At 41.7% G+C, this 14,909-nt stretch overlaps 1 protein-coding gene and 1 long non-coding RNA gene across 2 annotated transcripts in view; one reads left to right on the top strand and one right to left on the bottom strand.

Annotated features, from left to right (window-relative positions):
• LOC133622346 (uncharacterized) overlaps positions 1-14,909 on the top strand; it is a 42,287-nt gene that overhangs the window by 5,198 nt on the left and 22,180 nt on the right. The window lies entirely within an intron of this gene.
• The window catches only part of rp1l1a (rp1 like 1a), a 33,139-nt gene that overhangs the window by 5,463 nt on the left and 12,767 nt on the right, over positions 1-14,909 (bottom strand). The window contains 7 exon segments of the mRNA XM_061984975.2: positions 3,737-4,690; positions 6,272-7,144; positions 7,268-11,172; positions 11,251-11,314; positions 11,316-11,516; positions 13,416-13,805; positions 14,054-14,306. Coding sequence (XP_061840959.1) covers positions 3,737-4,690; positions 6,272-7,144; positions 7,268-11,172; positions 11,251-11,314; positions 11,316-11,516; positions 13,416-13,805; positions 14,054-14,287 — 6,621 coding nt within the window. The 5' untranslated portion in view covers positions 14,288-14,306.

The following is a 14,909-nucleotide window of genomic DNA, read 5'->3' as shown; positions in this document are numbered from 1 at the left end:
ACAACAAGCGTAGATTTTATGGTTAAAAATTGGCAGCTCAGTTGCCAAGATTGTATTGTAAAAATTATGCCGTTCTGTGTAAAAATAACGATCGTAGATTTTACGATAAAAATGTGGTAATACATATGTATACACACAAATTTACAATAATTTGGTGTAAAAACCATCAATATTTGGGGAACATGCTTAATGTCGGTAGACTTTTATTGTAAAAATACTGGCAGCTCAGTCCCCAGAACTTTACTGTAAAAAATGTGCTGTTTTTCAATTTACAGTAAAGCACTAAAAAAAAGAACGACTATAGATTGTACGGTAAAAAAAATCAAAAAAATCTGTCAGCTTCATTACCAGAATTTCACCATAAACATAACAGTGATGCTGTTTTTTAAATGTACAATAAATTTGTTGAAAAAAACCCACTAGATTTTGGTAAACATTACGGTAAAACACTGGCAGAATTTTACCGTAAACATAAAAGTGATAGTTCTTACAACTTACAGTGCTGCACTGTAAAAAGAATGACCATAGATTTTACGGTATGAAAAAAATTTGGCAGCTTAATCGCCAGAATTTCACCAAAACAGTGGTACTGTTTTTTAATTTACAGTAATACACTGTAAAAAAACAAGTATAGATTTCATGGTTAAAAATTGGCATCTCAACTGCCAAGATTTTACTGTAAAAATGATACCGTTCTCTGTAAAAATAATGACTGTAGATTTTACGGTACAAATGCTGTAATAAATATGTATACACACAACTTTACAGTAATTTGGTGTAAAAAAACGTCAATATTCGGGGAAAATTTTTAAGTCGGTAGAATTTTACTGTAAAAATAATGTCAAGTCAGTCCCCAGAACTTTACTGTAAAAAAATGTGGTGCTGTTTTTCAATTTACAGTAACCCTAACCGTAAAAAGAACGACAATAGATTTTACGATCGAATGTATGTTAAAGAACTAAATGGCTGATTCTTGTCGTGGTCGTTGCGCGAGCGATGTGAAGTGGCAAGGCAGGACAACAACACAGAATGCTAACAACACGGCTAATTCCTAGCTGCGACTGTCACGTTGACCCGAGTTTTGACAGAACCGTTTACACACGGGGTTTCAGCACATTGAAGCCCTTTACTAACTTGAAGGAATTACCCAGGATGTGATGAAGTATTTCCACTTCATGGCAGTGTTGTAGTGGCCGGGTGACAACCATAGCACTGATGGCTATATTGGGTGAAACGAGTGTAAAGGTGTTATTTCATCTTTAGACAGCACTAATTATGTGAAAAAAACATATCTAGAAGGTCGTAAACAGTTTCTTATGCTTTAATTAAAAAAAACCATTTGATTTATTAATACTTCGAGGAAATTAGTTTACCACGGCCTGGAGCCAATTAATTGTTAATAAACGATGGACAACTGTAGCTGTGCAGCAAATAGATTTGTTGAGTCTGTCTAATTGGATGGCAGATTAGCTTAGGAGGAGCTTTCAGACTGCTTTAGGTCACATTCCTCTTTGACGCCTCAGACCAGCTCACACACTCTAACACACTCCCTGACCCCCAACTTTATTCTTTCTAATCAACTTTGTTACTTCCGATACGATATTTATATTGGATCCTTGAGTATAGGCCAATACCGATATATTCATTCGATACGATATCAACAGGAATGATAGCTGATTTTATTATTTTGTAATGAGAAACGTTAGCAAAGGTTTGATCAAAAGAAAATATTCAGAGAACAACAGTAGGTGTCAAAAACACTAATCCAATGACGGATGTATGCAGTCTTTAAACTAAAGAGGAGTGGCGATTACCATATTTTTCGGACTATAAATCGCTCCGGAGTGGAAGTCGCACCGGCCAAAAATGCATAATAAAGAAGGAAAAAAACATATATAAGTCGCACTGGAGTATAAGTCGCATTTTTGGGGGAAATTTATTTGATAAAACCCAACACCAAGAATAGACATTTGAAAGGCAATTTAAAATGAATAAAGAATAGTGAACAACAGGCTGAATAAGTGTACGTTATATGACGCATAAATAACCAACTGAGAACGTGCCTGGTATGTTAACGTAACATATTATGGTAAGAGTCATTCAAATAACTATAACATATAGAACATGCTATACGTTTACCAAACAATCTGTCACTCCTAATCGCTAAATCCCATGAAATCTTATACGTCTAGTCTCTTACGTGAATGAGCTAAATAATATTATTTGATATTTTACGGTAATGTGTTAATAATTTCACACATAAGTCGCTCCCGAGTATAAGTCGCACCCCCGGCCAAACTATGAAAAAAACTGCTACTTATAGTCCGAAAAATACGGTATTTTTTTTGCGACACAAATAAATGGAGTCATTTACAAAAGGTAAACATGGAAGGCTAGTAAGAACTAGCAGCTACACAGCAGCTACGTGCACAATACCACACAAGCTGGACATGCGTAATAAGTGTCCTTAATTCAGTGCTGCTCAATTATTTTCAATGATATTGTGTCCCCCACGCTCCGCCGTGACTATAAATAGTATCATTTGTCTATAAAATTGTCATAAGTACACCTCTGCAAACGCTATATCCTTATTAACAATAAAGACAACAAAACAATAGACATATAGCTCCATTACAACAAAGAATAACTTTATTAGCTGTGTTTTTCAGTCTGTAACATGTAAAACATACTTTTCATTTAAACGATAAACATACTGAAACATAAAGTTAAATAAACCCAATGAATAACAATGAATTCAAATCGATCAGCAACGTTAACTCAGGAGCACAATATATAAAACATTTGAACTTACATAACAAACATTAATAAAACGATTTGTGCTTATTTTATTTTATTTTTTTGTCAAAACAATTAGTCAGGATTAATGGCTACAATGAGCACCTTTTGTAGTGCACAGCTGTTCATAGTTTGAAGAATGATACTGGGTGATACTGATAAAGCATGTTCCCCGGGGTCACATTTGACACCTCTCCCCCCTGACATCACATCATAACTGCCCTAATTGAACAACATTGCGGTCTAAAACAGCACATTTGTCAATATAAACAAGTATGACATCATTCCAGTTGTATATTACTTACACATACAGAGTTTCCACGGCAGAAGCGTATTAGAAGGTATCCAGTAACAAAAGTGTCCGCATCATTCAACTTACTGCGTCAAGAGCTTAACTTAATGAATTATTATGACTACTATGTGTTGCCAAAACAAAACAAAACAATTACCACTCCACTTCAACGTAAAGACAGCATAAGTCCATTACAGACGGTGAATAATAAATAGGTTTGTGTTTTTCATGCCTACCATTGATCATTTTGACTCATTTCACTTGATCAAACCATATGCATGATTCCTGCTGATATCATACGGGATCGATATCGGCGTCGTCCAATACTCAATGCTCCAAAATCGGCATTGTAAAAGAAGAAAAAGCTGTGTTGAGACCCGAGATATTTTTTTCTTATCCTATCGAGTTTTTGTTTTATTGGCAAAAGCCCCCCAAAAAGAGCGCATGAGTGTCTTTCAGATGTGATGGGTTATTGATGCACGAGTGGTGACAAAACATGAGCAAACAATCGCCTGATCCTCATGTTTATTAGCTCCTCTTGCCTCCATAACTGTGTCATGTGAGTCACCACGTCACACAATTCCATTCTTTATGTTATGAAACATGCGTGTACCTAATACTATGTCCCAATAACAGGTGCGTACTGACCTTAGCCGAGGCTCTTTCCTTCTGGGAGGATTCTTCTTGAGACTTTTCGGTCACATCCTCCTCCTGGTCTTCATCCTCTGCTCCTGCTGAGGCATTGCTTTTCCCCTCTTCCTCTAACTCCGCCTCCTCTTCCTCTAACTCCGCCTCCTCTTCCCCTTCCTCCACTAAAAGTGTGGAGTCGTCATTACCCCGATTGGTTGAGTCATCCTCCTCTCCATCTTCAGATTCGTTTTTACTGTCATCCAATTCTGTCCCACCCACATCCTCAGCTTCATCAACTTCCTCTTCTTCTTCGCCGCCCATGTTATCACTTCTTCCCTCCGCCTCCTCTTCTTCTTCACCACCCATGTTATCACTTCTTCCCTCCGCCTCCTCTTCTTCTTCACCACCCATGTTATCACTTCTTCCCTCCGCCTCCTCTTCTTCTTCACCGCCTATGTTATCACTTCTTCCCTCCGCCTCTTCTTCCTCTGGTGTTTGTCCTCCCCTGCACTGGCAGCGTCGCCACCCACTGATCTCACACTCGTTTCTCTCACTTTTTCTCTCCTCACCCTCACGTCTGACCTCTTCCCCTGTGTCCTCCTCACTCTCCTCGGCGATTGCATCGTGCAAAAGAGCTTTGCCGTCCTCGTCGTCCTCCTCTTCCTCCTTTACGACCTCTAAACTCCTGCCTTCCTCCGCACTCTCGCCGTCCCTGTGCGTGGGCTGCGGTGCGGTCGGGGGCGCGGGTTTTGGGGTCTTCTTGTGCTGGAGTATTTTCAGGAGGTCAAACTCCATCATCACCGGCGCTTCGGCGGCCGCCGGGTGCATTTTGAGGGGCCGAGCCTCCATTTTCTTGCGCACGCAAGCGTCACAGGGGCAGTACTCGTCATCGCTGCGTTGGTCGCTGAACTCGGCTGTCAACTCTTCATCACTGGCAGAGTCCGCCGTTTTGACCGACTGGTTCCTAATGACCTGAAAATGAAAGAACACATCATTATTCAACCTTTAGAACTTAAGTAGGGGTGTCCCGATCCGATGTTGATACTGTAAGTGTTCCTGAGCCAATGTGGTGATATCCTTTACACACTGATGTCCGTTTTGATGCAGTACCGCCTGAGGGATCGAAGGTCACGGGCATTCAATGTTGGTTTAGGGCCTTGCCGCTTACGTGCAGTGATTTCTCCAGATTCTCTGAACCTTTTGATGATATTACGGACCGTAGATGGTGAATTCCCTAAATTCCTTGCAATTTCTCGTTGAGAAATGTTGTTCTTAAACTGTTCGACAATTTGCTCACGCATTTGTTCTCAAAGTGGTGACCCTCGCCCCATCCTTGTTTGTGAATGACTGAGCATTTCATGGAACCTGCTTTTATACCCAATCATGGCACCCACCTGTTCCCAATTAGCTTGTTCACCTGTTGGATTTGAACAGAGTTTAAAGTTAAAGTCCCAACGATAGTCGCACACACACTAGGTGTGGTGAAATTATCCTCTGCATTTGACCCATCCCCCATGTTATTTTTCAAACATACAACCGCCATTGCGGACTTGACAACGGAGAGAACGTAGAATGAAAGGACATTTCGAATTGCAGCAACTTGTGGGGCACATTTGTGCTGAGGAACGCTGATCAGTGGAACTAACTTGCTGTTTGTTTGTTTTATTGCCTTTGTCTTTAAACTATATGTAATTTAATGTTGTTGGGTAGGCTCCAGCACCCCCCGCGAGCCTGTGAGGGACAAGCGGTATAAAATGGATTGATGGAGCTAGCAGGTACACCACAGCTAAGCACACAATAGCACATACGTGTCCTTCCTTGAATAATACTGAAGTCTAAAACATTTGTCAATATAAACAAGTATCAAATAACTATAGTTGCATATGATTAACAGGTAGAAAAGCTCCAAGGCAGAAGCGTATCAGAAAGTATCCAGTAACAAACGTGTACGCATTTTTCATTTTTAAGTGTTGCCAAAATCAAGTGCCAATTCAACTTAAAGTCAGCATAAATCCATTCCAGACTAATAATCATACATAGGTTAGTGTTTTTCATACCTACCATTGTTTTCTGTGTTACTAATTTCATTTGATCAAACATTTTCCAGCGTTCCACAGTACAAAGTAAGTATACATGATTGGTGCTGATATTAGGTCAATATATGCATCGGCCAATACTCCATGCTCCACTATCAGTGTTGAATCAGAGTGAACAAATTGTAAACCAAACCAAATCGTCACGGTTGCATTGAGATTAGACTTGCTACAACCCATACCTAATGACATTCAATACAGCAACAGTATTACAAGCTTTGCCTTTTAACAAAAAAATCAATGTCCAATTTTTAATGAGAGGTATTAATTTAACATCACTGTCGTCATCATTTCTATACTGTACGTGTGTACGTGCTGAAAACATAGTTTCGTTGTACTTGTGCAATGACAATAAAGTCCTATCCTATCCTATATCCTATCCTACTGTACATAAAGACGTTTCTGACGTAGTGCGATTTAAACTCTACGACTGCGATAAAAACAATTGATCCAGATTTACCTTCAGTATCCGTCGCCGCTTCTCGGTCATTGTGGACTCCCTCGAGAGGTTTACATTTTTTGGAGGCCGTGGCATCTTCTCGCCTCGGCCGGCTCGACCCTTGATGTTCCTCATCTCCCTCTCAATGCTGCTCTGGATTCGACTGCTCACCTCATCCTTCAACTCTGAGATCATTGTGTCGAGAATGAGGCTGTCGTCTAGGTCCCAGCGAACTTTAAATTCCGCCATGGCGTCGATGTAGTGGTTCATGAATTGTTTCTCCAGCTTCTTTAGGAGGTGCAGAATCCACACTGGATCAGGTTCGTGGGATGTTTTTTTGGACAAAGATGCTTGCAGAACTGTTGGAGGTGTTCCTGAGCTGGAGTTGAAGGTATTATTGGTAGAACTGTGATCTAATGATGAGGGGTTCTCGGCTTGTTGGCTTTCCAGAGTTGGAAGCACTTTACTTTGATCCTCACTCGGCAAGAGCTCAACTTGTAAGACTGCCTCGGTCATAATTTCCTTGGTTTCGGTTTGTAGTCCGTCCTTGCCCACCGCCTCATCCTCTTGTGAAGACTCTTTTGGGAGTGTTTCATCTCCTCCTTGATTCTCATGGTCCTTCCCCGATCCACCAGAGCCACTGCTCATACCTACCCCTGATGAAGACCTTGGGGGTGTCACTTGTTCTGTGCCAATGCCCTTGGTCTCAATGTCCCGAGGGTCAGTGAGCCAAAGGGACTGAAGAATGGCCATAATGTCCTCGTATTGCCGGTTTTGGTTCTCAATTTTATCGCGGCCCTGATTTCTTGTGGGCTCAATGAGCTGAAGCTGGGCGAGGCAGTCCAAGAGGCCCCGGGCTGATGTACTTAGTCTACGGCCGTATACTGGAGACACCTATGGAACACAGCAAGTTCAAATAATTCATATTATAATGCTTTGCATGTAACATAAAAACACCATAAACTATTAAATTAATTAAAAAATGTATAACTATGATTTACTTATTGTTTAGTTTACCTCAGGCAAGCTCCTACATCGTCCCATAGAAGAACTGAGAAGAACCTTCATCACTGCAGCTGAAGAGCGCCAGTTTTTGGGCAACGGCTTGCCACTCATCCATACAGCGTCAGGCTGGTAAGATGATTTCATTGGCGGTGCCAGATCTTGATCTGTCTCTTCCACTGCTGCCACACAGTCTTCTGCTTTCTCACCCTCCAATGTTTCCTCTGTGTCCACTTTCTCGCCATCAGGACTCTCCTGTTTTAATTCTGTTAGTTCTTCAGCTTTAGCCTCTACTTCGCTGCCAGGCTTAAACTCAGTGAGGTCATCAAGAGCAAGCATATTGCTGTTAGAAGGAATGCTGCGCAGCCAATCACTGACAACTTCAGTGGGGGAAGCATTGGGCAGACAGGCAGGGGTGACCTCAGACTCTTTATCTTGATTCTTCTGGTTCCCCTTTTTTTGACGCCTCTTGCTTTTCTCCCCAGTGGACTTGCTGCTGGCTTTGCTTGCCTTCGACTGTTGACATTGTTGATGCGATGATGCTTCGATGTCGTTGAGAAGGTCAGCAGCAGCAGTCATGGTGCTTTCACCACATCTCTCAGCTTTACTGCACGGTCTAGAGTTGTGCAAGAGCCTTGATGATTGGACTGACCTCTCTTTTTTTGTAGAGCTGGATGTTTTGACAGATACAACACTTCCACTGTCATTTGCTTTGACAGCATTTTCTTCTTTCACTTTTGCACCAGCTGCTAAGTTGGTCCCGAGGCAACAGGAACTACTGGAATGAGCACTAACAGCCTCGTTGTTTTCGAAGTCCTCCTTCTTTTTGGCAGTACTTACTGATGTCTTAGTGCTGTCAGAATCTGCCACAGCTCCATCAGATTTTTCAGCGATCTTAGAGTTTTTAGCAATGGCACTAGCAGATGACAGTGAAGAGGAGGACCTGCTATCATCAAGGTTTTTAACATCCGATTTTGAAGCCTGACTGGTATGACTACAGTTTTCTGTAAGTGGACTGTCATCTCCATCAACTCCAGGTACTTCAATAGTGGGGATATGCACTTCTTGTGTACTCACAGTGACGTTGGATGTATGAGACAATATTGACTCTGGTGTTTTGTGGACATTGGGAGTGGCTATCATCAACCTGCCCCTGCTGCGAGTGCTTGTGTGAAATGAAACACAGGACTTGCAGCTGTCTGAGTCAGCTATTTCTTGGTCGTCTGGCAACCCAAGTGAGACGGACCCAGATGAGTTTGGACTCAGTAGTTGCTCTCTGTCTCCTGGGTCTTTCCTTCCGTTTAGTTCCAAGTTGTCTTCTGGTTCCTCTCCTTCAATTTTCTCACCCACCTCTTTTTTCCTCCCCTCCTCACATGCTGAATCTGCACTACAGTGGCATTTAAACTTTTCTGATTTAGCAGAAGCTGTAGAGTAAACGGACAAAGAACTCTGGCCTCGTGCTTCATTAGAACTGATGGGTGATGTGGCCTTAGCCTTCTGCAGGTGGGTCCGAGGTGAGTGTATTTTTGTGGGTGACAACATTTCACCATGCAGATGTTCAGAGGTTTTACTTAGGTTTTCTTCTACCTCTTTACCTTCACCAGTTGCCTCACTCGTCTCATCAACGTCTTCTGGAGAATTAATGGTTATTACATTTGGTCTCGAAGAAGCTAATTTGAGATTCTTGCTCGACGTTGACTTCTGAGAGGTACTCGTTTTCACAGAAGTCTTTGATTTAATAGACATGGCACTGCTCACTCTTTCTTCATTTGCATTTGGTTTTCCATTTGCTTCAGGAGAAGGAATGCCAGCTTCCTTTAGATCTGGGGATGCTGCAGTACAGTCTGAGACATAACTTGTCCGACAAGAAGTTGTTGATTTAGTAGATAAAGCAGTAGGTGCCCGTTCTTCAGCTTGCCATTCTTTGTTGTCTTCAAGTTTTAAGGTATCTGGACACATACCTGGTTTCTCTTTTTCTTCATTGGGATGTACTACCATTGGCTCATCTCTTGCACACAGCTTGTGAGATGTTTTGGACTTTCCTGTTTTATTTGACTTTGAAGATTTCGTAGAGCGAACACTAGTGGGTCGCTCTGCCATGCTAGATTTTGTAGATGCATTAGATGCGACAGAAAGACAACTGCGAGGTACAACATTTGCATCATTGTCTTCTACGGCTGTACTGCCACCCGTAGAATTAATCCTTACACTTGACACACTCTTAGGTGAAATGCAAGCTTCAGCTTCAATGTTGTTACTGTTCTCTTCTTCTGCTTCCTCTGTTGCTGTGATGCTAGGACTTTCAGCTGTGCCACTGTAGTTGGACTTGTGACCCGACATAACACTGGAGCTTCTCTCCTTGTTTTCAGCTGTGGCACCAGCGAGACTAGATTTCTGTGACGTGCTGGACTCATAGCTAATGACGGAGGTGGCTCCTTCTTGCGCCTCTGTTGGCTTAGAATTGGACATTCTGGACATGGCACTAGATGTTCTGCTCTCTGGGGCATTTGTTAGGGCAGATCCATGTCTTGTTAGATTGGTTTTGTTGGATTGTGTAGACAAAGCATCATCATAGGTACCTTCATTGGCATTTGATTGGCTCGCGAGAGGTGAAGTGGACTTCGAACAGGCTTGAGGGATGTGATTGGACCGCTGTGAGGCTCTACTATTAGAATTAGGATTGACTACATGTTTGTAACCACCACAATTAGAACATACACTTGAAATCACAGACTGACCAGCGGTGACAGATAAAGCTTTACCAATCTCTTCACTCTCATCCCTTTGGTAAATGACTTTGGCGGAACTACATGTGGATCTGGGGGCTTCATTCATCTCATCTGGTCCAGTTGGTGTCTGAGTTATGGTAGCTCCACAGAGACAAGAGGTGGCTGCAGAGGCTGCTCTACTTTCTCTATTGTTCTTGTTTTCATGCTTGTTTTGCTCTGTCTGTGGTGGTTCGCTTCTGTGAGAGCATTGTGAAGCGCTAGGTGGCAGATCATCGTCATCATCATCATCTTGATCTTCCTTTAATGACTGAAGAATATGCGAGGAGCTGCTGACTGTAGACAATGGAGGTCCCACTTCTTCCTCCATCAGCTCCTCCTCAGGTGACCTCTCTCTTGGAAGTCTTGGGTTGCCGTCCAAAGTGATCACTTCACTGTGACTGGAGCACCGGCTCACCTTGCACACCTCAACATGAGTGTCTCCATTCCGTTCGATATCTACTCTGCTCTCTATCTGCTCCATCACACATGTCTCCTCTTGGACAAGTTGGCTTTGCTCTGAATTTGAGCCTCTTCCAGAGTTGGAGAGATTTGCCCGACATCGCACCACTCTCCTGGAGTTACAAGATGAAGAAGAGCTGGAGGAATGTGTGTGCCTTATTGTAGTGTGGCTAGATGTATGCAGCGGTGGTACAGGTGGCTGTTTGTGGCTGTGTACTGGGTTCTCCCACAAGTTGTATCGCTGTTCAGGCCCCTGGTAGCAGCAGGTGCAGTGGATCCCCTCAAATGTGTGATTTAAAGACTGACTGTAATAGTCTGTACAATCTGGGTCGAAGGATGCAGAATCCGAGCAGCTTTCTGAGTGGCCATTTTGTAAGTAAGGACGCTGTACATGACTTGGTGGGCAGCACTCACTTGTCAGGGAAGGCGATTTTCTGATCTGTGTGGACCACTGTAAGGTCTCATCATTGCGGAGGCGAAAACGCACCCTCATCTCCACAGAAAGACTTCCATCCTTGTTAACGAGGACGCGCTTTTCGATGTCATCATTCATAAAAGCTGGTCTCTGCTGCGAGTGGGCTCTTACACTGTTGCCAAAGGACTTCTCCGAGGAGAGAGAGAACCGAGTGGAGCGTGCTGAAGAATCTGAACGAGGATGTATGATGCTCTTTTTGGTCTCCAGACCAAAGTTAACTGAAATAAGAAAATTAAAAAACTAATTGTGCTTTATTATTGAAACTACTTTATCTGCATGTATTTGGAAATACATACCATTTTTCTTGCTGTCCTGCTCCTCACTACATTCGCTGGCTCTGGACTGTGCTCCATGAGGGGGGGGATCTTACTTCTTGAAATCCAGGGGATCGAGCGCCATTTCCAGGCGTCCTTGGACCAAGACCAGGGGACCTATTACCCAAACCAGGTAGTTTTTCCTCTGAAGTCTTCCTGGGGCACTTCAACAGCATAGGATTGAGGGCCTCTCTGCCGACACACACCATAACTCCAGAGCAGGACATCAGACCTTGGATGTTGTCAACCTGAAGAAATATTTACGGTTAGACTCTCTCTGCCATCTTTGTTGTAGTTTTTAGTGCTTCTATAGCGAGTCTACTGATGGATTAAGTTCCGACTATACACTACTTTATATTGGAAATGCATGTGCATGTACGAGCCAGTCCGTCCACAACAAGACGATAGAGAAGCTTATTGACTACAGTGCGGACTACAATGGCGGACTCGCGCAAAGCACTTTGGGTAAATCTCTCCCATTGACATCACCAAAAGGTCAAATTCCAAATGGCTCATTCCCCGGAAGTATGAAGTAAAGCATTTTTTTTTTTTAAATCTCCTCAATGCTACCAGGGTTTGATTACAAATTTTCGGGACTTATGCAGGTACCAACTATGCAACGGCACGTAGGTACAAAACGTTATATAACAGGGCCCTTTTAAACATTTATGTTCCAGCAAATTTACCTCCGCACGTTTGGAGTATTTGTGAACTGTTTAAAGCGATCTATAGCGCAAATCTTTGTCAGTGAATGCGAGACAATGAAAGATTCTCATCACACTTTAACATCTCTAATATGTACAGTAAATGCTGCTTCAATGCTACGCCAGCATCGGATATGAAAATATGTTCTTAATTGCCTTACCCTGGAGGAATAAATGTTAAATAAATATATAGATTCACCTAAACTAGGAAGTGAAGAAGATGGTGTGTTGCTAAATGCTTATATACAACAGTACAACAGTACCCAGAAAGTTTAGCACTGTAGACATGTACCGGAAGTTGGTCTAAGCCAGGGGTGTCCAAACATTTTGACTGGGGGCCGCATTGGGCTTACAAAATTTGGGCTACTGCATGCTGAGTAACTATATACATATACACACACACATATATATATATATGTATATATATACGGTATATATATATATATATATATATATATATATATATATATATATATATATATATATATATATATATATATAGATATATATATATATGTGTGTATATATGTATATATATATATATGTATATATATATGTGTGTATATATGTATATAAAATATATATATATATATATATATATATATATATATGTGTGTGTGTGTGTATATGTATATATATATATATATATATATATATATATATGTATATATATATATGTATATATATATATGTGTGTATATATGTATATATATATATATATATATATATATGTATATGTATATATGTGTATATATATAAATATATATATATATATATATATATATATATATATATATGTATATATGTATATATAAATTAATATAATGGATATATAATTAATGATTATTTTAATGGGTATTAAGAGTATGTGAAAATCGACTCCTTCCTTGTTTACTTCTGTGACGACCACCTTAAAGTTTTTTAATCAATCAGAAATATCAAGCAGCTAAGATGCGCCAACCATGGATAAGTGTGGAAAGAGTGTTTTGCATTTTCCGATCATCCCTTGTAATGGATTTAAATGGGTGTAGTTTAGAATTTTTTTAAATGCAGATTGTACGCTTTTTTTTTTATAATATCCACAAAATTCAAAATTCTGTGCTAGTTGAATTTTTTTTTTCTGCACCATGACTAGAGAAGGTTGTTTGGATTGGGTCATATAAATCAATGCTTTGCACATAGTCATATTGATGTACAATTAGTTATTTTCCTTGGCCACCAGATGGTGACAAAATGGGTGCTATCAGACCGCTGACTATTTGTATAAAAGTAGGGCAAATTGAAGACACCCCTGGTCTGAGCTATGCGGAAGGTCAATATCTGATGATTAGCCTAAATATGCGGAGGAGTCGTAGGCATTTGGACAAAGTTGCGAGGCTGCGCATAACTCCCATGAATTGTGGCGCTCGTGGAGGGACTGACTAATGTCAAATAATTTCTTACTTTGCGCCCTTCCGCGGTGTAAAGTTTGCGGACATGGAACTGCATCACCTCGGACGCCTCCTCAAGAAAAGCCCTCATACTCCTGGTTGACCTCCTATGCAGTGCCAGACTCCGTTGCATCCCGGGCTCAGTGTTCTTAATCAGCAGGATCCGTCGATGTCTGTGAGGCACGTGGCCAGATGACGCGGACAATGCTTCCGCTTGTTGAGGTACGCGGCTGTGCTTGTGCCAAACACTTTGCCGTTTGCCGGCCAGCTCCATGTTGACCGGTTTTGCCTGGCGCCGGTCCGAACAGAGGTAGCAACCCCCGTCTTGGAGTTCCTCCAGATCTTTGATGATGTGGGTGCCGCGCGGCGTAGTCACGGTCCGCACACCAAACGGAAGGGGCACCTATACAGAGACATCGTGTCTTGTTAGCAGGATTATGAAAACAACAATTTGCAAGTCAGGCAAAGAAGAAATCATTTCTCTTTTGTCTGTGCAAAATGTCTGAATCTTCGTGATCCGTGTATTCAAAAGGTGCATATGAGCCATTCCAATTCGGCCTTTCAAGTTAGAAGCTCAACCTTTCACGTGGCTATTCCTACCGCCCTAATCCGGTCGTCACTGCTTTGATACCGGTTACTCGTCCTACTAACCTTTTGAGAAAGGTCGTCCAGCAGGGCATCGAAGCATTTGAAGCTGCGCTTGTGTATGGCCATCCTGACACCCCCAAACTGGCTGTCCCCGCTTTTGTAGAAGGTGATCCGCTTGGCTGGCGTGGCTGTCGTCACGTGGGCAAGGCGCGAGTAGGCGGGGGGCTGAGGCGGGAGGGTCGAGACATGCTTAGACGGGTCCTGGGGGTCCCACGACCCTTCTTGGGTGGAATGCATGCTGCGCTTTGACACACACCTGAAGGTTGCAATCAGAAAGGACATTGAATCTACAGTAGGACATTGAATCTCCAGTAGGGTTCAATCTAGGCTGCCATCAGAGGGCCGCGTGTAACAGTGTATAATGTATGAATTTGTCTATGCATTTGATTAATTTATAGTACAGGCCAAAAGTTTGGACACCTCATTCAATGCGTTTTCTTTATTTTCATGACTATTTACATTGTAGATTGTCACTGAAGGCATCAAAACTATGAATGAACACATGTGGAGTTATATACTTAACAAAAACAGGTGAAATAACTGAAAACATGTTTTATATTCTAGTTCCTTCGAAATTGCCACCCTTTGCTCTGATCACTGCTTTGCACACTTTTGGCATTCTCTCGATGAGTTACACTAAAATATGGACTTTTGTCGAAACTAGAAGCCATTATTCATATTTACATTGTTTCTATTGGAGACATTTGCTTCATTATACAAACTTTTTATATCCACCAATCAACATGTACTTCCATCTAGTGTCTACTTTTAAGTCTGCATGGTATAAGACGACAGACATTTTTTGAATTTCTAATTTTTGTTGAAAAGTGTTTTTTGGACACTTTAAATTGAAAACAAA

This window comes from Nerophis lumbriciformis, linkage group LG23, assembly GCF_033978685.3.
Source record: "Nerophis lumbriciformis linkage group LG23, RoL_Nlum_v2.1, whole genome shotgun sequence".
Classification (NCBI taxonomy): Eukaryota; Metazoa; Chordata; class Actinopteri; order Syngnathiformes; family Syngnathidae; genus Nerophis; species Nerophis lumbriciformis.
The sequence above is the reverse complement of the archived record's forward strand: the minus strand, read 5'-3'. Positions and strand labels throughout refer to the sequence as shown.